At 37.3% G+C, this 24,192-nt stretch overlaps 1 protein-coding gene across 5 annotated transcripts in view; it reads right to left on the bottom strand.

Annotated features, from left to right (window-relative positions):
* Positions 1 to 1,682: 1,682 nt before the first annotated feature.
* WAPL (WAPL cohesin release factor) overlaps positions 1,683 to 24,192 on the bottom strand; it is a 64,926-nt gene continuing 42,416 nt past the window's right edge. For 3 of the 5 annotated variants that reach the window (XM_053983609.1, XM_053983610.1, XM_053983611.1), the window contains exons 8-18: positions 22,878 to 22,989; positions 17,521 to 17,748; positions 13,519 to 13,630; positions 12,519 to 12,616; positions 10,897 to 10,973; positions 9,545 to 9,720; positions 9,127 to 9,242; positions 8,282 to 8,443; positions 6,841 to 7,048; positions 5,589 to 5,677; positions 4,222 to 4,610 (exon numbers count right to left, since the gene is read on the bottom strand). In XM_053983609.1, the coding sequence (XP_053839584.1) occupies positions 4,416 to 4,610; positions 5,589 to 5,677; positions 6,841 to 7,048; positions 8,282 to 8,443; positions 9,127 to 9,242; positions 9,545 to 9,720; positions 10,897 to 10,973; positions 12,519 to 12,616; positions 13,519 to 13,630; positions 17,521 to 17,748; positions 22,878 to 22,989 (1,573 nt within the window). In that variant the 3' untranslated portion in view covers positions 4,222 to 4,415. Of the gene's footprint in view, positions 4,163 to 4,221; positions 4,611 to 5,588; positions 5,678 to 6,840; positions 7,049 to 8,281; positions 8,444 to 9,126; positions 9,243 to 9,544; positions 9,721 to 10,896; positions 10,974 to 12,518; positions 12,617 to 13,518; positions 13,631 to 17,520; positions 17,749 to 22,877; positions 22,990 to 24,192 lie in introns of those variants that run through there. The other 2 variants (XM_053983612.1, XM_053983613.1) reach the window with 1 other exon arrangement.

The raw sequence follows: 24,192 nt of genomic DNA, 5'->3' as shown, positions 1-24,192 counted from the left end.
CCCAGGGCTCCTTAGACCCTGTGCATCACCAGAGCACTGCTGTCACACACCAAGCGTGGCTACCTGGGCCACAACCTACAGCTGCAAATTCAGTTCAGTTTGCACAGCTGGAATAAAGATCCTGTGGCATTAGCAAACCAATCTACCCTTGGGTAAGGACTTCCAGCAGTTGCATTATTTATAATGGTTTCATTTTTATTTACAGTAAGACTATCTGAACCCACTGATGCTGCATCTTAATAAATTACAATCCCTTAGATAGGGCACCTTTAAGGCAAGTGAAAAAGAGTATGTATGAAAGGTTTCTGTTCCACACAGCTGAAAGAACCCAGTAGTGTCCTTTTTCCAAAGACAAATTAATATATTACACAGAGGAACAGATGCAGCAGTATCAAAAACTACAGTGGCCTGGTTTTGAAAACACTTGGCTACTGGAATTCAGGGTAAATTCTTATCTCATTATCTTCAAAAACCCAATTAACAGGCTATCCAATAAGGGCAGGCTTGATACAGAAGAATGGCAGTTACCTAAATCCTCTTTATCTTTTGAACTTAAATTCACACTTTTGGTTTTCCATGCCTTTTAAACAAGAAAAGTACCACATTAATGAAAAGAAACCTTATTGGAAAAGCTATGTGGGCTTGCCTGGTTATAGCCCCAGTTAACCAAGTATACTCTGGCTTCTGCTTAGTTATGCCCAGAAAGGAAATAGAGATAAATCAGTGCCATACATATCAGACCACGTCACTTCCTCCTATGCAAATCAAGCACTTCAAAACAGATTGAAAGGGAAATAATTTATGAGAAAGGCTGTGACTCCTAAATCTTCTGTAGAAACGTCACAATTATCCTGTTAATCTGAAAATGCTGATGTCACCACTGAGCATTCACACACAATGCTTCCTTACATAACTACCAACAAAAGAAGAGGAAATACTCTTACCAGATTTTTTAAAAGCATTTGCTTACATAAAACTGCATTTGGCTCTTACAGTGCCACACACTAATAACACACTGTTCCATGTTTCAAACTCCAGTACCATTCCCTCACAGCACAGAAAATGTTACATTATGCTGCTGCTTGTTCAAAGCGGCAATGAGATGACACATCACATTCAACTCACGTTACAGCTCATGAATTATTGCATATGGTACCCATAGCTAGTTGTACCAATCAAGGAAAAATCCATGGGAAAAAATCCATCCTGAAATTAAACCATCACTCGTGTTAATCAAGAAACAGAGCAACATTCATGGTAATTTCCTCCCTTTTCACTTAAGAAAGCCATTAACACCCTCCATGATGTGAAAAGTCTCACCATAAGGACTGTGCCATTTTCCCTGTGCTCTATCACATTTATGGTATTCTGACTAGAGCTCTCCAGGGTTGTTACTGAAAGATCAACTTGAGCAGAGAACTCCAAAATGTATCACAATACATCATCTCCAGAAAATTTCCAGCCCTGGCTGGTTCGACTGACCACAGCCTCAGGTTCAGGCATTGAAATTTGTTGTCCCAACACACAGGTGAAAAGCAAAGCACTACATTCAGAACACTCCTTGATCATTTTTGTCATCCTTTTTTGTTTTTTTCAGTTTTTCTTTTAGCAATTTACCTGACACTGCCTTCCTTCTGCAATCACTCAGAGGAGTGTTTTATTGCATGTTAAAAGACAAGATATGTATTGAAAGTAGCAATTTTATTTGAGTTAAAATTATTTACAAAAACCCAAAGACATACTTCATGAAACTGGTACAAACTATTTTTCCTGCCGTTGGCTTTTGCTCCAAAGATCACAGCTGAGAAATACTGTATAAAATAAAAATAGGATTGGATTCAGAAAAGTACTCTACTGTTCTAATTTCCAATTGAGAGTATTTACACAAATATTTACAATGGAAAAAATGTTACTTTAAAACTTTAATTTGCAAGTTGACCTCAAGTACCCTTTAACGCAGAGTTATTTGAGGGTCTAACACACAAAAATGCACTGCAGTTCACAGGGTGATTTCTCCCCCCACCCTCAAAAAAAAAAAAAAATCTGCATTTGTCAGTGCTTGACAATTAGTTACATTTAAAAAAAAACCTGTTAAACACTGAGGTAAATCAATTCCCAAACAATTACCAGTGTAACAAAGAAAGGTAGTTGTCCCTGCTTTCCCCTATCATCACATTTGCATCTTCTTTTCTCTTGCCATCTCTCCACATGAAACTACATAATCAATTTGAAATCTCATTATAGATGTGAAAATCTCTAAAATCCGAAAACTAGATGGGCCAAATATTTAATAATTTTCTCCTCATGCAGATCATTTACATATACCTTTTCCCTCTCTCAATACTGTTTTGGTTTTTTTTTTTTGAAGAAGGGGAACACAACCTCAAAAACTTTTCTAAGTTACACTGATACACTAAGTTTTAGAAGGTGATGAGAGAAAATGCAAAAAATATGACCAACGTAAGATTTTTGCCGTTAATCAGTTACTTCCTTACAGAATTCCCAACAATCTGCATTATCAAAAATAGGAAGACATAGAAGGCAGCCACTGTATGTAAAAAATTTACAGCTGGCACTGATACAAAAGCACAAGTTCTTAACTTTATACACGGAGATAACACAAGATCTAAAAGCAGGTTAGATTTCCTGTTATTTCCCCCTCATTATACATAGAACTAATATTTTTATGGCTTCAAGTTTTACAAATTCAATGGAGTAACATGATGTAACTACCTATACAGGTATATTTAAAAATGTCAACGAAGCAGATCGCAGAACAGTCTGCAAATATTCAAGACCACCTTAATAAAAATACTTAATAATCAATTCTGTTGGTCTGAATAGTGAGTGCAAGAAAAAAATAGTTTAAAAAGTCATGTATTTTCTGGGATTCTTTGTTCCACTTAAGTCCTCAAACACAATGCTTTGCTGTGAACTAGACCTCAGACTGAACAAAATCTTAGCTATATCAGCAATTTAAGGCTTTGTGTTGTATGCATTTCAACTCTGTCATACTACAGAAGGATGAAATAGAAAGATTATGTCAGCTGGAAACATTAATCCCCATTGGTGTTTTAGCTTCTTTAAAATGATTCCCCCTAAAGCATCCAAATTAATTGTATTCAACATTATAAAACACACCTTGAGTTCTTCCTTGAAACAAATTAAAACAGCATTTCAAAGTTTTTGCTTATCGGAAGTGTAAACTACCCTGCGAGTGAGTGTTTTTTAAATGGTTTGGGGTTCTTTTCTTTCTTTATTTCACTTGCATTTTGAACAGGTCATAACTTTTTACAGTCACTATTCCTTTAGTGTATAACATACCCTCAATGGCTTTGTGTGTTTATGGGTCTGCATGCTCTTGGAACTACAAAGCGTTATGGTCTAGCAGGTTACAGTACATGGGCCACGGGAGTTTTAGAACTGAGAAATAGTTCAATGACCTAATTTCAATCAAAACAGTATAAAAAATAAACTATCCAATCCTCACCTCTTTGGATTCCAACAAATTTTAAATATAGACAGTAGTTAAAATCACAAAAGTATTTAAAAATTTATATTTTATGATTTTGGAATAATCTAGTAATAAAAAAAGCAGGAGCAAATTAAACTCAAATAGGAGCGGTGCTGCTGTCCAGAACTTCTTTATTAGAACATTTGTTTGATACCTCAGTAGCTAAGCTGCCTTTGCACCTGGCTGGCATGAAACAGTGGCTCAACAGTAAACAGCAGTTGCACTATCAGCAGCAAGTTTTTCCCCTTGAAACTTGTCACGAACAAAGCAAGAAAAAAGATAGGGAGGGTAAACCCTGCCAAAAATATTTAAATACTGCACTGCATCATAAACAGCAAGGTTTCTTTATTTACTTTCCTCAGAACCTTTTTCCCCTCATTTTTGATAGTTGCAGATTGATGTAGTAACTGTCTTTTAGAAAATGCTGAATGCATGGTTAAGAGACCAGGTAGCCTTAAAAATCCGAACACGAATGACACAGATGAATGCTCTTGGTATATCCTTCAAGGACTTCTTTCATGGCGACTTCTTTTGTCTAAGGGTAGCTCCAGCATTAGAGTGCCTGCAGCGGAAGTTAAGTATCTAGCAGTGTTCCAAGTATTCAATCACCCTAGAGATAGATTTCTGGCCTGTTGTTCCAACAGCACACTGGAAATGCAACAGAAAACACAAGTAACAAACAAGCATTTGTAGCACCTCCTTCAAATATCAGAGAGCTATTGTATTTTCAGAATTTTACTATTTACAATTATGCATCAGTAAAAGCAACTAGGTTCAGGCAGCCAATTCAGAAATATCTTCCTGGCCAATCACAATATAATGACAGACAAAATTATGACAGACAAATGGCCTTTCAGTATTAAAAAACAAAATATCCTCCTGTGCTCTATGAAGACACAAACTAAAAAATATTAATGCTTCTAAAAATGCATAAAATATTAACAGAAAACAAAGTTACAAAAATATCTTCAAACATCAATTTGAAATATATATTACTTACAGTAAGGTTCATAAAACTGAGAAATTTTTTGAGCATTTCAGTCATTATCGAGAAGTCCCCTTCAGGTAAGTACTCTCTCACAGTAGTCACATTGATCTAAGAAATAAAACAATCTTATTTGGGAAACATTCTTCTGCCACAGAACTATAATGCTCTGCATGTGAGATGCACTACGACAAGTATATTTATTTATATATTTAAGCCTCTTTTAAGCAATACTCATATCTTCACTATGTTTATGTTTCTAGAAAACAAATTGCTAAAATAATTTTTATGGTTGGTTTTTTGAAGTTTAAAAAAAAAGAAAAAAAGAAAAAAAAAAGACTAAAAAAGATTACCAAGCCACCAGATCACTCCCCTGATAGGGAGAGGCTCTCCCTTTACAGCTGTGAAGGGCTGAGAATTACTGATCGCATTGTCAGTCTCACTCAGAACACTAAAAGTGTTATGGACACTGATCAGTCCTAAGACACAGAACAGTACCTTAAAGGCCATTTCTGCACCATGGTGAATTCAGACAAGCCTGAAGGCAGGTCTGAACTCATTTTCACGTGAACTTGTTTTTGGTAGGAGACTTTACTGAGTTCTCAGCCATTGGAGTTCCATATTTTTAACTTCAGCTTTCTATTACATATTTGCAATCCAAGATAATTATTTTGAACTAATAGGGACACACACAAGTTCATCTAATTTCAATGGAAGAAAAAACTAAAGCAGACTGATGAAGAATAAATAAGTCTGATGGTAACTTGCTTACTAAAACTACTGAGAAGGGCTTAGCCAATTTTCCTCTGCCTTTCCAAAGTTAATTCTTTTGCTGGCTACAAGGAAGGAGAGAGAGGTAAAAGAGGTCAAATATTCAATTCCAACTGTTTTTGATAAACACAGTGATGTTAAAAAAAATCTGTTTTGGCTGGAGTAACTCTGGCAACTCTTCCCAAAACTGTATACATCAGTGTAGGTTCACCAACATATTGCTCACACTGAAGCCAAATTTAATAACCCCCTTTCAATACAGCAAATTATCACTTCATTAAACATTCTACTGGACTTAAGATCAACTTATTCCCTTACTGGACTCTCCTGGCAGAGACAGCCTAGAAGCAATGCTGTGTATGAGGCCACAATGCAGTCTTCCATGTGCTTCCCAGCATGCTGAAGAGCTGTAAAAGAGACAACAGTCTATTGTATTCTCTAAGCAGCTGGTATCTTTTACTGCTGCAAATACAATCCTTCATTATCACTTTGCAGAATGCTTTTCCTCAAACAAAACGAGCTTTTCGACTGAGATTTCAGAGATCAGGAAACACCACACTTACTGACTCAGCAGCACATTCTTGACAAGAAAAATGGTCTTCATTCAGTTTCAACTCATTCTGCTGCACAGTATTTTGTCATTTGCCATTTCAATGTGCAAATGGTATGCTGAACACCCCGAACTACCAATGCAAATGTTTCATGTGATACTATATGCCTCTAAAACTTCCCCCAAAGTAGTTTATTGTATTAAGGATAACAGGCACAGCATTTTCTGCTGACGACAGCATTTTGGGAAAAACTACAAATAACTACAGACACCAGTTGATGGAGCTAAAAAAAGGAGGAAGGATATAAAGCAAACTTGGAGAAAGTAATATACCACACCTATTAACATAAGATGAAAACACTATTAAAAGTCATACACTGCATCTACTACTAGAAGATTAAACAAGAAGGAATGATGTTTCAGATCCATTTTCAAGAGACAAACTATGTAACAGGTCAGAGATACTCAAATTCCTGGAACAAGCTACCAAAGATGCAGTACATCAATGCACTACACAGGTACCTCGGACACCACTGATGAAACAAAGACACAAAGCTCAGACACAAAGCAGATGGGGACAGAATAGGCAAATAGAGAGAGAAGGGGAAAAAACCCCAACCCTTAAAGTAGATTGAAACAAGAACCCTGGAAAACAAAATTAAGGCAGGTAACTTTCAAGGACTGTTCCAGAAGAACAAGGTAACAGCCTAAAAGCCATCCTTTCCAGAATATTTTGTACACGGAGTGTCCCAAAAATTTCTGGGTTTTTTTTCTGTTTCTTTTGGGGTTTATTTTGTTTTGTTAAGAAACAGATAGAAGGTAAAAGTAGCATAACAGCTTCTACTTCTCATGCTTCAGATCTGAATGGCTCCTATTTATGCAGCAGTTTCACCTGGGATACACTGAGGAAATCCCAGCCCTAGAGACTAGATGTAGATAGGCAGCAGAGGACAAGGAGGGATTTTATACAATCACACTGTTCTTTGCCTTTTCTGAGCTCATCACAGCCAGACAACATACCTTTATTAAGATCAAGTTCTTCATCATCTTCCTCCTTCTTATCCTTCTCCTCAGTACTATCTGACTTCTCTGTGGAGACCCACTGGATCTCCCCACTTGTCTCCTGCCATTCCCCACTCTTATCGTGCTGAGCTGTGGGAGCTTCTTTAATCAGCTCGTCCGTCTGGCTCTCGGCCAGCTGTGCCGCTCGCTCACACTCCAGGAACAGCTGATGTGGGGAATTCCAGGAGAATTTCTGTTAGAAACTAAACCCTAAACACATTGACTTAATACTTTTATTTCCTGTTCACAATTCACCACTTAATACAATTAGCTTTCAATACTTTTCTTAACAATAGGCTTTTCTTCCTCAAAGGAAAACATAACCTGGCCCAACACCAGTGTTGTGCTCCACAGAAAGACTTCCCTGCCTGGTGCTGAACCACTTGACAGGATCCTCTTGGGCATCATAAAAGTTTAATCACTTTCCTTGAGACACGGCTGGAAGACTAAAAGCTGCCATAATTTCCTGTCCATTTTTGTTCTCTATCAATTTTCCTTTTCTTTTCATGCTAATTATTCCTTCTTGGCTTTCTTAGAGCACAAATATGAAGGAGTCATTTAAAATGACTTAGCAAAGAATGTTAATGAACAGGAATCCCATATTAGACACTTATTTCTTGTGAATTATTTCCTGAACCATACAACCACTAGTTTTAAATATTGCTTCGCCAAGCTATATTCATTAAGATATTTAATATTATTATTTTTACTGATTTTTTTTTGTCTGCTACTGGACAGTTATTTCACAAAGTTAAATACAACTGCTAAAAGCATCCGTAAGATGAACTCTTCTGAAACAAGATATCTGTCATTTTCTTTCAACTTTTTCATTTTAGTTTGCATGGTGAAACTCATTTACCAAAGTTATTGGTGGATTTCTTTTTTTTAACAATTTTGTATTTTAATTTCTTCATTTTATTGACTTTTTTTTTACAGTCAATTTAAGAATGCTATTCCACATCCATAATCATTACATCTGTATTTTATTGCTTTGTATAAAGGATGATCTTGTTTATTAATTTAAAGTTGCAAGTCCCAAAAACGCAGTACTTTAAAAAAATAATGGAAGCAAAGTATGTAAGAGAAAAGTAGCTTACAGATGGTTTAAAACAAAAGTCAAAGTAAATAATCTAGGAGCAATAAAACTAGAAATAAATTGTATGGGAACAAAAGAGTTTTACTGGATGTCTGTAAACCACTGTCTTTTACAGAGAAGCTGTTTCTGTAATGAACAGCACTGCAGAAGTCAGAGTTGTGAGCAGCAATCTTCCCCCTACCTTGCTCCACTCCTCAAAATGCTGAACAGAAAAACTGACACACTTTCATTGCTGAGTTCTCCCTTCCTCCCGACAGTCTGATAATGAGAAATGGGAACTACTGGAGGACAAGCACTTCTCACCTGCACTAAAGCCTGAACAGCATCAATCTGTCCAGTTATCTTCAGGCTTTCGTCTCCTTCGCCCGTACACAAGGAGTCAAAAGAACACGATGTTTCCATATTGACAAGGCAGTGCCTGTTCCGGGCACTGTATTCCACGAGATTGATCAACAGACCCAATCCCTGCAAAATTGGGGAGTTAAAAAAGATTACACACGTTGCAAAAAAGATGATTTAGCAAAAAACATCTATTTAGATAAACATCTTTGGCCTTATCTTTCTGAGAATACACAACTTATGAAACAGTCTGACAGACAGGGGGATCAGAATTTAAAGAAATACAAGATAGAACAGAGACCCCCCGTACAGGAGAAATTTTATGCAGGAATCTCTGTTTTTCCAATTCTGAACATGAAAACATTTTTGAGGCTGAGAATTCCTTTACAGAGGTTAGGGATTCAGGTGTCCAACCCTGAGCTTATGTTCATAAGCGATCCTTCACATACGCAATTTCACTGCTGTTATTAGGCCACTCTGACCCATTTTATATAAGCTGAGGTAAATCTGACAAAGCTTTTAACTCAAACAATAGTATCAACCATATTTCCAAAACTGAAAAGATGTTTATTAATTCACATACTTATTTAGCTAAATCTCTTTGTTCATCAAGCTTTTCCCACCAAACACAGGGAAAAAAACACTCAAACCCACCAAATCCTTACAGAAATGAAGTACCTCACTTTAGGTATATATGTGGTCACTGAAAACTGTAGGGGAAACAATTCCTTAATAAGGAACCAGAACAGCTCAATGCACAAGAAGGAGGTAAATAATTTTCTGTTGATATGAGAAGCACAGGAACTTACCAATACACGGATATCAAATCTCTGTTCTTGAGGTAGGAACTTTGGAACCTGAAGCACACAATTCATCGCTGTGCCTATCAGACCATCTTGTTCACCTGTTTTTGTACTACCCCATTCTGCAAACAAAGAGTTCAGAGGCTCAATAGTGAAAACACTCACATTTATAATGGTAAGCAGCCTAATAAAAACCTTTTGGCTCTAATGCCAAACCAGGCCCTCTCAGTCCAAGCCCTCATCTGAACATTTCAAACTTGCAATTCCTCACCCAGCTTGCAAACACAAATTACTGAGGGCTGTAAGCATGAACACTGCTTTATAGCACTGGACTGAAAAAACCATCATCGATACAAAAAAATATTTACACTAATGGTTTATTTGACACCTCAGCACAGAATATGCAAAAAACTTGTTGTCTTACCATTATCATTTGTCAGGTTGAGCAAGACCCCAATGATGGCCCTCATACAGTCTTCCACGGCTTTACCCACGTGGTTAGTTACATTCTGGTGAGGCACAGACTTATTGTCTGGTAAACAGATACTGTCTTCAGCACGATTATATCGCTGGATTAACTCCTCACAATGCTGCAATGCTCTGCAGGGAGATGGTGCAGAACAAAATTATCTTTACAACATACAGAACATTCCACCTTTAGACTTGTTTCACAGGGAAAAAATCCTGACACAGAGCTTTATGCAGAATTTTTCTGACACCCAGTCTGTAGGGACAGATAACAAACTTATCACCTATAAAATCTTTTTATAAGCTCAACTGGAAATTGTGAAAACAAAAACCTGGAAATCTTAGAGCTTTATCAGCTTGATATTTCAAGAGCAAGTTAATTTTCCTTTCCAGCTTCATCACATGGTCTTACAAAAGATATCACCTGTTGCTACAAACCCAGCCTCTCATATCCTCTGACTATCAAGCACAACACGATCTGACGGTGTTACCAGAATGTTCTCTTGTTCTCTTCTCAGAACTCCTCCCATTCAGAAACACATGACTTCCCAGCAGTAAAATTCTAATCTTGTAACACTAATGGACCACAGGCATGACTTTACTGCGTAACATTAGTTTCATGTTAAACCACCACACTGATTTCAGTTACAAAAACCATAAATGTCAAAAATATATGCTGTTTTAACTAACATATTAAACTGTGGTTTGCTTAATTTAATTTAAAGAAATCCTCCAAATATTTAATCTATAAGCACGAAATCATGTTTCCAATGAGGTCTGCAGAGTCAAACTTTCAGCTTCATTTGTTCTGTTATGAAGAGCAATACAAGAGGCAGACAGACTCTGCCAGCCAACTGAGACCTCACCCAGATTAATAAATGGGTTAGAGGTGTTCGTACAAGAATCTCTGCCAGGGAGAAATGCCAAGAACAAAATTTCACTATTTTAATTCTTAGTTACACTGTCACTTCTGCTATGCTCCATTCCAGTAAACACTTAAGCATAACGAAAACACAATAAATAAACGTCACTTCACCCTCTTCTGTGTTCCTTCTTAGTAGAGCAGGAGCTGAATCCACAGTCTACAGCTTCTACAGACCCAACAGAAGCAGCCCTACACATTGGTAGTACTCAGGTAGTTGCCCAAACCCCCATTTACATGAACTTCACTCAATGAAAAAGTAAGAGTGGAAATTTTGGGGTCATTCACCCCTAGAATCTTCCAATATAAAGCATTTTTTTTTTTACCCTACCATGTGAGGTATTTTGCAAAACTGGGATTTTGGGGGATTTTTTTCTACAACTTACTTAGCTGAGGAGACTATGAGCTGAGAGTCTTTGTATGCTATCAGATAGCTCTGATTTTCTGGATTATGCACAGTTACCTAAAGAGAGAAGGAGAAAGTAGTATTAAAAATAAGAGAGTTTTTTTTTTTTCCCTGAAAGACAAGCATTCCCTTTTACTACTATTATACTTTATTCAGTTCCACATTTCTTGGCTATTATCCAGTGTAAACTTTTACTTCTCATTTTTCAGTATTTCCTTGGAGTTTTCATCTTTAAGTAATTGTGGCACTGAAGACAAAACCATCTTCCCTGATAAAGTACAGAAACCATGCAGCAGAATGTTTTGCCACAGCAGAACCCTGAATCCACACTCTGGGACTACAGTATCCCAAGTGTGTATAGAGAACACAATTATATACGTGGTATTTTAAGGACTTGACACCAAATCCACTTCTGAGAGCTTATTATGCATTCAACCATAACACACAAGATTTTCCTTGATTCCCTTGACTGAAATTTGGAATCCATTTTGAGAAGCAACAGAAGTTCTTTTCTTGGACTTGCATGATTTGGCATGTTTTGAATTTTATCATCTCTCCCAAGTTTCTAAGGATCTTACTACATCACAAATACCCCTAAGTCCAAATTTGAATTTTCTAACACTAGACAAGGCTCTTCTACTCTTGCTTGGCAATTCCAGCTGCTGAATATAAAGGCAGAAAATGACTCTGAATTTTTTTTTCTTACTGCTGAGAAGAAAGGTAAAGAGAATTTTTAAGACACCCTTCGACAGCTGTTCATGTTTCTCAGTTTTTAGCTTGCATTTACACTATCTTTAAGTCTGTCCTATTTTAGTGAAGAAAACAAGTGAGCACTGTACCTATTTGCCCTCTACTTTGGGTTTAAGGTGTTGAGCGAGATTCATTGACCTATACTCTGATCCCAAATGTTTGCTGATGTGTGGAGATGCATTGCTAGAACATAACAAGGCTCTTCTGCTTTCTTAGGGTGTCACAACAGAAACAGAGTAATACCAGTAACAAACACTAAACTCATTGAAGGCATTGCAGAGAAACACACACACACAGCACTCCTGTCAAACTCTTCAGAAGTACCACGTATTTTGATTTTCTTACAAGTTCTCAAAGAAATATTTACCATCTGCATTTACACACTCAACTGATGACAGGACTCGTTTGCCTTTCAGGACAATTTTCTCTTTCAGCACTTTCCCAGCTGATGGCTCAAAGTAGCAACTCTTAACATTGATTTACTGCTTCTAAGAAAATCCCACTTCTATGATGATCAGTTATTACTAGGCACACATTGGAGAGTCAAAACTCATGCCTTGAAAACAACATCCAAAACCAGCAGCTTTTTGTAGGAATTTAAGAAAAAACATCACGTTATACTTAAGTTATTTTTACAAAAATAATCTTGGAATGTGGTATACACATACAGAATAGTAAATTAAATTTTCGAACATTACAGAAACACTGATAAGCATCAGAAAGTTAGTACAGCCTATAAAAAAATAAAAATCACCCTTATAGAGCTATAATGTGACTATACACTGGAAGAATGTAAACCAGAACTGCTTAAGAAGCAGCTTTCAGAAATGCAAAGGATCTGCTCATACTCACACTTTCCAAGACCCGTAAACATCTCTCTGCACCCCATAACGAAGCAACCAACTTCTCTTCGTTTTCATCACTACTTAGGTGATCCACACATTCTTTAACTAAACACAAAAAGAAGTTGTTTTCCTCCATGAGTAAAAGGTCTCCAAAAACCAGGTGTACAAACTAACCAGCTACTCAAGAGTTGTTACCAACTGAGTTGAGTTTACACTTCGCACACCTCTAATGGCAGGAAATAATCATGAAGATGTGATCAGCACTCCAAAATTTTTCATTTCTCTAAGTAAATGAAAAAACCAAGGGAGACTCTAAGGGAGTCTGTTAGAAGAGGAAAGAGATAGGACAAGCACACACTTCCCAGACTTTACAAGTCTGAAACCATAACTTGAAACTGTGTTCAAATTGAATACTTTCATCTTTCCAGTCCTTTCTTTGTTCTCCCACTGCTTACTTAAGACCAAGCTTTATTCAGGTCAAGAATTCATTTAGAAATGTCCCTTTTCCTAGCTAGGAGATTCTGATCAAAAACACAGTAACTGAGGCATATCCTTGAACCCTCCACTCCCCCCCCCCCCCCCCATTTCCTCTTGTCCTCTTGAAGGGTTTACTTCCTTTGGTATATTTAATTTAAAAATATCTGGTCTGAAAATAATTCTAGAAGACTATAACAGAGATTCTACTCTAGAATAAGTGTTCTGTACAGGGATATTTAACAGCAATCTGTCCAAGCTTAAACCATTTTTATTCTCATACATTGTAATGCAACACTCTTACACATTCTGTTTAACATGAAAAAACTACTTTCAATCCCACCTGAAACAGACTGAAATCACTAATAATTCTCAGTTACTTGATACTGAATTGCATATTTTATTTTTAACACTGCTAAGAAAAATACATAATATTTCTATTTTTAACCACAGGAAATGAACATTACAAAAAGCAATCATTTTATTACAATTCACTATTTCTTCATGCTGTCAAAGCAGTATCCCCACTATACCTTTATCTACAATATGATCCAGACCACCCAGAAGTCGCAGTTCTTCTTTAAACCAGTCCCCAGCTCGTTTTGAGGTGAGAGACAGTAACGTCTCCATTGCCAAATGCCCAGTCTGAAAGAGTGAGGTTCTGAATTAGTGAAATCAACATATGCAGCTGTAGCCAATACAGCAAGTCAGACAAATATCCGTCAGAGGAAAACCGCAAAAACGAAAGTAGAGATTCTGAGAACCACCACCAGAGGGAGCAAGAACAGACTGGAAAATACGCATATCTAAAAAAATGACAGTACTGATAAAAAAGATACTTTGCATTTTCAAATTTTCTTTATCTTATTAATAGTTTAGAAAACCCAATAAGACTCCTGTCATCTGTCTCTCTTGTTATCAAAATAAACAAGTGGAGGAAGTAAATGGACCAATCAGCCAGGCTGTAAAAAATCAAGAAAATCCCCAGTGAACACAGCTTCTCAATCTCTCAGATACGTTGGCTTTGCTGCTCAAAGATCACATTTGCTTACAATGGATATATCTTGTGTTTTTCATTTTAAACCTACATAATAAAGCAATTAAACTGAACAACTGCAGGAAACCTTATTCTATTTACAGATGTATTTTTGGAAAAAAGGAGGAACATATATATAAATTCAACAACAGTAAAGGTAAGTTCACTCCCTGCAAATGGAAGTAGAACAGTACTCAACAGGCTTGAGCAAACACGCCATTGTCTCAGTATGAGCCCTCCCCCCACCCCCCAGCATCTCCAGCTGCTTTTCTTGCTTTCAAAAGACTTGATTTCCAAGGAGGAATAGAAAGTTGAAAATCAGCTAAAGAAGAGTTAACACCCCAGGTTGTTTCTGGGTTGTAGGAGCAAGCCCTGCAGCACACTGTCACTATGAGCATAACAGTAACAGCATTTCTCCAGGGCAAATGGAAGAATCCTTGGGTCAGCAAAGGGTTGTGTGGATCAAGAGAACACAAGAAGCAGCAAATCTACAGTAGGTTAGTTAATTTCCTAAATACCTACACCACAAAAGCTCAAAGGCCACACAATATTTAAAACACAGTGATTAGTTTTTCGCCAGAGGGCAATAAGATTTCAAATAACCCTAAAAGAATATAATCTGATATTTGTACACACGTGATAAGGATGTCAATATTCTCCTTTTTAATAAAAGCTATGAAACCCTGTAACTCTTTTGCTTTTGAGTAAAACAATCCATTGCATTCAAAATTTTTGTCAATTACTATGAAATTTTAACACCAAAGGCCCAAAACATGGCTGCCTTAACATTTCAGCCTTATGCTGACAGTGAAAGCAGAATAAGCTCTTTCACCATTTGAAAACATAAGTCACTCCTGAAGGCTTTTGTTATGATGCAACAGTGAGGAGGCAGCAGCTGCAAAAGCAGGAGCTCCAGAAGGCTGTGCTCACTGACAGGTGAGGGCCAATTGCTGAGGTGAAGGCCACGTTCTTCAGGTTTATCTTCTTCTAATGCAGCACAGCAAGCTTGGAACAAATTGAACCTGCACACACCTCCTTCTTGGTTTCTGGGTTTATGTTTTTAATGTAAATAGCCATCAAGAAAACAGAACCTTTGAATTCAAACTAATTCAAAAATTAGTTCAGCCTCACTTCTAGACAGCCACACAAGGTTGTCTGTGGAAAGAGGGAGGCAAATTGATCACCTTCCCCTGAAGAGTCAAAAAAGCAAAGGTGTGACTGGTTAGGCACAAACTGGAGGTATAAAAACATCTGCTGCAATCCTCTTGTTTCTCACTGGCTATGTCTGAGTCTGAAAAAGCACAGAGCTTTTCTTTCCCCCCAGAAGATTTGCATTTTTTTTTTTTTTGCATTTTCTGCCTGTCATTTAGTACAAAACAGAGATTACTTATTGTATCTCATGACAGGGATCTACATGAAAGAAGCTTGATCTTCAACATATGAAGTTCATTATTGTCTCAACTTACCATTGCTACTATTTTAAACTGGAAGAGAACCTAATCATCTCATTTGGCTTGCAAATATTCTCTAAATACTATACAGTCTCTACTTCTAGATGGTGCAGCTGGGAGGAAACCAGTTTCCATCTGTGAGGTACTACAATATTCAATGCATTTACAGCAACAGCTCAAAATAAATTTAAGAAATAGAGCTGCCTCAGGGAAAAACCCTCAAATAAAGCAGCTGAAACTGATGGCCGAGGATATTAATGCTCTTTACTCATGAACAACTTCCTCACAAAACAGAGACCCTTTTGATATATCCTCTCCTTTCAAAATCCTTCTCTAAGAAAAAACAAGAACAGAATTACAGTTCATAAAAAAGCAACAGGCTAGATCAGATTATGAAGATGAGAAAAGCTCAAGCAGGAGACAGTGGTCTTTGTGGCTGGATGCTTTAGCAATGAGGAACCTGCACCAGCTGTTCCATGCTTAATAAAGGGAGCTGTCTTACATTTTATAGTGCAAGGATATCCTGGCACTGACAAACTCTGCTATGTAAGCTGCCTTCAGTGCCAAAACAGTACTGAAAGAAGACTCTGATTATACCAAATCCTAGCTGATCACCACCTAGAGAACAAATTTCATTCTGTGGTGGTATTTTCAGACTGTAAACTGAAAGTGCAGAATATAACCTCATGTTCTTTCTTTCTCTGCAGATTTCCAAGGCCAGAAAGTTAATTCAAGCTCCCTACCGGCACCTTTCGTATGTTTGTATGAAACAAGCCTAAAAATTGAAATTTGGAATCCATTGTCACCACAATAGGCTTGCCAAAGTTAACAATGATGTCATGGATATTATCTTCCTCTCCCAAAATTCAGCTCTTGCTAAAGCTACAGAACAGTGGCTCTTCGTACCAATTCAGCTCTCTGTTCCACAGCCAGAATTTGGAGAGAAAACATCCCAAGGAAACTCTTCCTAAACTGACACAAAAGTCCCAAAAGCTACAGAAGAAAGTGCCAGCTCAACAAGGCACATCATCTTTTAGTCTAACTGAATATGGAACACAATCCTGACTGCAGATTACTGCCAGGAGTTGGAACATTACTTGCACAGACAAAGCTCTGAAAAGCTCACTTCATAAGCAATAAATCAGAAGCTTCTCCCATTGAGTATAAGCGTTACAGAAAAAAAGGGTATAAGCACTACAGAAAAAATGGCAAAAACCCCAATAAGAATCTTGAAAAGAATGTATTACAGGATGTCAAAAAATTAAGATCATACTAACAACGACTATACTGAAATATGGCAAAAGCAAAGACACATTACTTCTTTTTGTCATTTATGGCCACTCATCTAATCAATTTGTCAATCAAGTCTTAAAATACACTCTTCTACAAAACCTTGCAACTTAGCCTTTTTATTTTCTAAGCTAGTTTGATGACAGCATCAAATTTCTTTTTAAATAGAACCAGTTCACTCTGCTAGAGATGATGGTATTTTCATAACGAGCAAGTATGTTTGAGAAAGGAAGGAAAAGAATTCATCCACATTCATGGTAAGCAACAGAACTGCCACCACACTTTGGGTAGGGAAAAATCAGTTTCTGCAAGATAGGGTTTTTTTTAACATGAAAACCTGCACCACAGTTTTAATTTAGTAAACAATACTCTTACTCTCATGCACAAACCCCTATTTGTCAAAGTACTTACAAAACTTAGGCGAAGAAATGGAGTCAGTCTATGTGTGAGCTTCAAACACACAGTTATTTAGTATTACTCGTTTGCAACTGCTCCCTGTAACTAGTTACCCTTAGCAGGGCCAAACAGAGACACAGACAGCTGAAGAACATCCTAACTTTATCCAACTAACAACCTCTGAAAAAGGAAATTTCAAATTTGAAGAAAATACTTGAAGTGCAGTCAGGTATACATAAAAGGTCAATGAAATATGAGGAATTCTTTGCTGGGGATGTGAAATGAAGGATGATGCTTGCAAGTTCCATTTCATTAAGCATTCCACAACTGCCAAGACTTTCCAGTAAAAGCATGTTACCCACCGTGATGTTTTCCAGATCAAGATGTTTGTTGTGAACAGTTTCACACAGTCTCCGAATTTTTTCCTTAATTTTATTCATGTCTTTTTCATTCAGCAGCTTGGCAGAGGAAGCATCTTGTTCCAATTCTAGAAGCCGTATCATCAGATCTAGACTAGCTCTGTCCAAATCCATGTTCAAGCGATCTCTGCTAAGGATGTACATTAGAGCTGCTGTACAAAGGGACAAATTCTTGGGTTGGGAGAGAAAGAAAAAAAAAAACATTTAGCTTTTACTCATCATTTTAGGTAGACCTTTCACTATTTTTAATAAACAAGCTAAAGATTCATAAAATAAAATGCCTGACAGGCCCCAGTCTTAGCACTTGCATGAGCACCCACAGTTGAATGGAGATTCCTTCTAGCAAGTTACTAATGCATTCTCCTGACAAATAAAACTGACACATAAAGCACTCAATATATTTACAAAACCCTAGTAGAAAATCAGGGACTTCTACTCTTTAGAGACTCAGTGCTGCAGACAGAGTAAGAAATAGTAACTCCAGTAACACAGTATTAGAGAAGAGACAGATGGCAGGGGAACAAATAAAACAGCTCAGGGTACACGGCAAGGCAGGTGAACATTCTGGTTTGAGGGGATGAACTGGTGACAGCACCAGAAAATCCAGAGATCATGGGGACAAGTGTCTGCAGGGAGGGAGTGCCTGGGGACATAAATTCTGATTCTGCCAAATGGGTCTGTCACTTAATAGTTTATCCAAATTTTTCCACCATAAACACATTTTCTTTCCAGGGGAATTCTGCTTTTTGGAAGTAGCCAGAGTGTAAACCAGCTTCCCCTGTCCATCCACTTCAGCCCTTAACACATGAATGTTATTAACTTGACTGCCCATATTTTATACAGAATTGGTGTAGAGGTACATCTGACTGGCTAAAGAACACTTGATTCTTCTTTAAAGAAGGAATTAAATTCTACCTTCATGAGGCTCCAGAAAATCCAAGGCAGAAGATGACTGTCAGGAAGGGACAGACAGCAGTGAAGCAAAGCCATCCATCCCTGGTGTCTAAGTACCACACTTGCACTGAGAGCACTGAGCTCCAAGTTACAGGAAAGAGGAGAAATGTTCACTGGGAACAGAGGTGTGCTGTGCACAAAACTGTCAGAAACCTCTGTCAATAACTGGAGGAGTTGAGAGCTCGGGGGTGTGTGGGCCATGTGTGCTCCTTCCAAGTTCAACTCTCAGGAGTCAACATGCTGCATGCATCCATCACAATTGTTTCTGTCTAAGGTAAATTAAACATGGAAACAAACGAATTCTGGAATATAAATGTTGTACAGCTCAACAGGAAAGAGCAGAATTCTGTGTCATAGCAGATTAGCATCTTGTTTAGAGTTCAACCAACCACCAAAGCAATCATTATCTACTCTGTTTATTTTAGAAGTAAGTAATAATCATACATGGTCATACTACGCAGTATCAGCATTTCCAAGACAGGATTAGGCAGCTGACAGTCTATCAAAAGCTATGTCAAAACTCCTTCCTGTCTGAGTTAAGGAAATCCTCAGGTGAGTAAAGACTTTAATCTGACCAACTACCAAAGATGTATTTGAACTACTGAAGGAAGGAAGTAAGAGTTTCCAAATCTACATCTTTCATGAATACATGAAGACAGGGTTGAAGAAAGGCTACCCCAGCCTTTTACCACTACTCCAGCCTTCTCAGATGTAAGGCAAAAAGCATCCATGTGAACTGTCTATAGAAGGTATACATTGTTTATCCTCAATTTCCAGTAACTTTTGCCCATAAGCCTTGCAATTTTATTGTTTTAATTACAGAAATTGTTTACTCTTCATTTACTTGCAGCTGGCTTAAACTGTACACGTCAGGTTCCTTGAAGAACTGGCTTCTTCCAGAATGGCAGTGATTTAAACAGGACACAGGAGTACACACATTCCAGAGGAAACCAAAGGTTAGCTAATCGTTGTTCAGCCAGTGGGACTTCATCTATGATGAACTATATTTTGATGACCAGCATTATCTAGGTGAGTTTCCTGGTTTAAAAAAAAATGCTCAAGGTACCAAGGGAGTTTCTATGAACTAGAAAGTATGCAGCAGTTAACAAAGGGAAAGTGCTGAATTTATAATCTGGGCTGCCATTATTTAGGCATTTCAAGAAGTCAGAGACTGTTCTTAGATCATTACTCAGAAATGCTTTACAGACACCCCAAAGTCTGGTAAGGGCAATCACACTCACTCTGTAAACGTCTGTACCAAGCCCTTGCCTGTTCCAGGTTCCCTTGCTTTCAACCCAACCAGCTTTCTATTATGAAGGGAGTAATGGTTCTTTTTCCCCCCCTGCATCAGCTCTGCCAACATTTCCCTTCAGATTGGCCACGCAGGTTTCAAGATACTTAAATGTGATCAGATCACCAAGGCACAATGAAGGAGGTTTAAGGCTGCAGGAGGGCTGCTGGGAAAGCAAGAAGGATGGACTGGCTCTGTGTAACAAGAGCCAGGTTCCTGCCACAGCACATACACAGCAGAGATTCAGGTCAATAAGCCTCCAAATGCTGATGTGCAGGAAAATAGTGATGATATAGAAGTAAGGACCTCAAATGTGAATGTGCTTACAGCATGGAGCAAACCTGCTTTAGTTTCATACCAGTGAAAAGGGTTTTGTAAAGCTTGTTTCTCCTAGTCCCTATAGTCTTCATCTTGAATAAAACAATTCTACATTTTGCTCTGATCTTCTGTAAGTGTTTAATTAACCACACTGACTGAAAGCTATCTCATGCTCTACCATACACACAATTCTGAGTTTGGAATGAGGGGAAAACTGTTGTTACAACTCATATTTGATCAGTATTCTAAGAGAACAAAAAAACCCAACCAAAGAACCAAATCAATCCTTCCAAATGCCACCCTTACAGACTGCAGTAGAAGAGTGATTTTTTTCAGGTGAGCTTCCCTCATCTCATTCTACTCCTCAAGATGTGTAAAACACATTTTGCTTCCAAATAAATGCAAAAAAGAAAAAAGTAAAATAAATAAAATTTGCTCTAGACATAAATTTCATGGAGTATCTAACTATGGATTTGCACTCCATACTTCTACAGAATTCAGGAAAACATCCTAGTTTGAACATACACTCCAGAAATGGCAGACCACTTACACCCACTCTCATCCTTGTCTTCTCTTGCTTATTCTATTTATACTCCAGCTTGTGGGAACAGATGGTTATTTTCTAGGGTTCAGCACTACATATAATACACTTTTATCTTTTTTAAAAGTTATTCTCAAGCTGAAGACATTATAAAACCACATTTCTGTGCTTAACTACTGACAGCTATAATGGAAATATAGTTTTTATTGTCAAAATTAATAATGCCTCAAAATATTTACAGAGCACAACTGAAGAGACAAAGTCAATTAAAAACTTATGCTTAAGCACAAGTCTACAAGAAGAATTTCATGGAACAAGTAATTTTCACGTTGTTATTTTTGGATAAAGCTCTGTAAGATAGATGGCATTTTGTTTTCCCTGCTGGTTCAAGAAATGCCAACTGCCAGTATGCAACTGCTACTTTATACTCCTTATGGAAATGTTAAGAGTCCCCTGTACACTCAGTCTATTCTACTGCATCTGAACAATGAATGCAGCATAAGTTTGTATTTGTTTCCATTAACAGTGTCATTGTGGCAGTTTTCCCATCTTCAAAATACTTTAAGAAAATATTAACCCAATAATTGTGCATTTTTAGCTCGGTTCTTATTTATCCTACAGGGATTTGTGCCACACATGCAAAGGTGAGTGTGATCTATTATTCTTCAGTTACTTTGAACTGACATTTAGTGGAGAAATTTCTATTCATTGGAAAAAAATAAAATATCAGTGAAATAATTAGTGAATGAAAGGGTAGTATAGACAGACAGTGATGTTAGTGCTGAAGCACATACTGTCAGTAGCATTAACATTTATCAAGAGTAGTTTGATAAATCAGTAATTTCAAAATACTGTAAAACCCGTACCAAGAGTGTACTGTAACGATATTTAAACATCAACTACCAGTTTTTTTTTTCTTTGACAAAGGGAGCACTTCATCAAATATACTGAAAATAGTGAATATAATCAATGCTTTTTGTTACTGCAGACTAATAATAGCATGCAATTTCCTTTTAAACTGCATGTGCTAGTTCATTTGAAAATGAAGGAATAATGGTAACTGTTAAAAGACAGCCAAAAATACACCTTTTACACTTTCCAGGGAACTCTGCCCATCTCCTGCAACTCAGTGGTGCCAACTGTCCTGAACAGAGTGACTGTACTTCATTTATTTTTAATATCACTTGGCACTACTTTGACAGCTCACAAAATGAACTCATTGAACCTGGTGCCTATGTTTTACAATTAGCCATTGCTAATTTTTGAGGGAGATGGAAAATAAGCTATTATTCTAAATCAGTTAGTTAATACTACAGCTTTTTTTCCCCCACCCACAGTAAGATGTCAAATACCATCTCTGAAATGTCTATTTCTGTGGGTGCAAAGTTGCATTCTGCATTGTATGCCATTTTTCTAGAGCTATTACAGAAAATTATAAACCTGACTGGTATACACAGCTACTACCCATTTCAAGTAAAATCTCTCTTTTCAGCTTTTGTAAAAATATCAAGGGATATCCCAGAGAGGTAACATCGCTAAGAAGGAAAACCAAACTCCTTCAGTTTAACTCTCAGGTCATGTTACCATAAACAGATGAAACTTACCTTTCCTAGAATCCAACAGGACATTATATATACTCAGGGCATCCTAAAACTGCAATTACAGCAGTGCTCAAGGAGACAAGCACAAGACATTAAAAATCCCTACAACAGCTACAGAAGAGGCAGTAATTCCCATACAAGCAAGTCTGGAGATGAGCACTGAGAGCTACCTCTAAATATAAGGAGGAAGGATTCCTTTCAAATGTATTTGAAAGAATTTAAAATACAACAATAAAACTCTTAAAAAGCTTAAGATAATAAATAAAATAGCAATCCAAAGTACAGTCCATTTTTACAAAATCCCTAGTTTTTTAAGAAAGAATTTCCAAACCCAGAAACACATAAACACAGTGGAATAAGGAATTTGTCAGCGGAACACAGGTGCTCTCATTTTTTATGCCACTAATGATGGCTTCCTAAAATGGAGCCACTGATCCCAGAGGCACCATTAGATACACTAGACTATATATATATAAATATATATACATATACACACACCAGTACACAGTATACTGGATGCTTGACCTTGAACAAAATCCCCACCCAGCAGAACAGGTATCACCAAACTTCAACAAAATGCACAAAGCACTCGTACCTGATGGTGCTGGGAATCATCCAGTGTTTTGAAAACCATGGCTACCATCCCGTGTGCTCTCAGGTGCATCCGGAAGCTGGGCATGGCACACTTGGTCGCCAAGCTGATTACACTGGAGAAAATTAACTGGGTTAGGACTGAAATGACCACACTTAACAAGAACAGCAGATAAACAAGTCTTCAACGCAAGACTGACCATGTGCCTCAGACCTTGGCAAACCGTTGGAATGTTTCATCTAAAATTTGTCTAAAGGCAGGTTTGCAATTGGTGAGCAGCGTTTTATTCAAGTTGCTTATCAGTACCAAACTATGTTTGCTTTAGTTTAAGCCTGGCTAAAACCAGGATTTTAAAGGGCAGCTCGAATTTACTTCTTAAAAAAAACCTGAAAATTTCCAGTAGTTAAATTGAAAGTAAAGTGCCAAGAATTAAGCATGAAGCTGTGATTTAGAGACATGGGAGAGCTAATTATGGACCAAGACATTATGAGAAATTGTAAATGTGAGCTTCCATTGTTATCTAATGCTTATCTAATTAACTGACTAGTCTCACTTATGCCTAACATTACTTATACATAAAACTTCTTTTTACATTTATTGCTGCATTTATGATTGATAGAAACACTAAAGATTTCAGAAAAGATCTGACAAATATATCAGTAATCACTGACCAGCATAAGAATTTATTTTAAAAATGGCATTTTCCCCTAGCTTTCTCAGTAAGCTGTCTGCCATTTCTAGCACAGTGCAACATAACAACTGCTAAAAATACATTGCTTTTAAATGTGCACTAATGTGGGAGTGATTCTGCAGTCAAGTCTTCCATGACTGCTGAGGAATCTGCCTGTAAGAAATTCACACAGTAAGGTGTTTAAAAGAACAAGGGTCTTTCTATCTCCAGTCACAACAGCACCAGTTAGAGCTTACCGATCTGCCTGAGTCTTTTACGTCTACTCCTATCCTTACACATTCATTTCCTCTGGGAAAACACTTTTCTTTTAATTTATTAACTGAAAGAAAAGATTTTTTGTTGTGCTTATATAAGTTACATTCCATTATATAAATTTGTGAAGAATTAGTTAAAAATCTGAGTAATTTTGCCACATGAGTAAATAAGGAGCAATCGTATGAAAGCTATTCCTAAACTATCATTATAGTAGTAATTTATTCTCATCATAGTGTATAAACAAACTGGGTGATAGAGTTCTTGTACTTATATTCCAGCAACAATATTCATTGCTAATTTCTGAGGAACAAATAAATTTTAAAGTAGCTGTCTTAGAGGCACAGAAAGCTTTTTCTCAGCCACAGTCAAATC

The sequence above is a fragment of the Vidua macroura genome, chromosome 8 (genome assembly GCF_024509145.1).
Source record: "Vidua macroura isolate BioBank_ID:100142 chromosome 8, ASM2450914v1, whole genome shotgun sequence".
NCBI lineage: Eukaryota > Metazoa > Chordata > Aves > Passeriformes > Viduidae > Vidua > Vidua macroura.
This window is presented reverse-complemented; position numbering and strand designations above follow the sequence as displayed.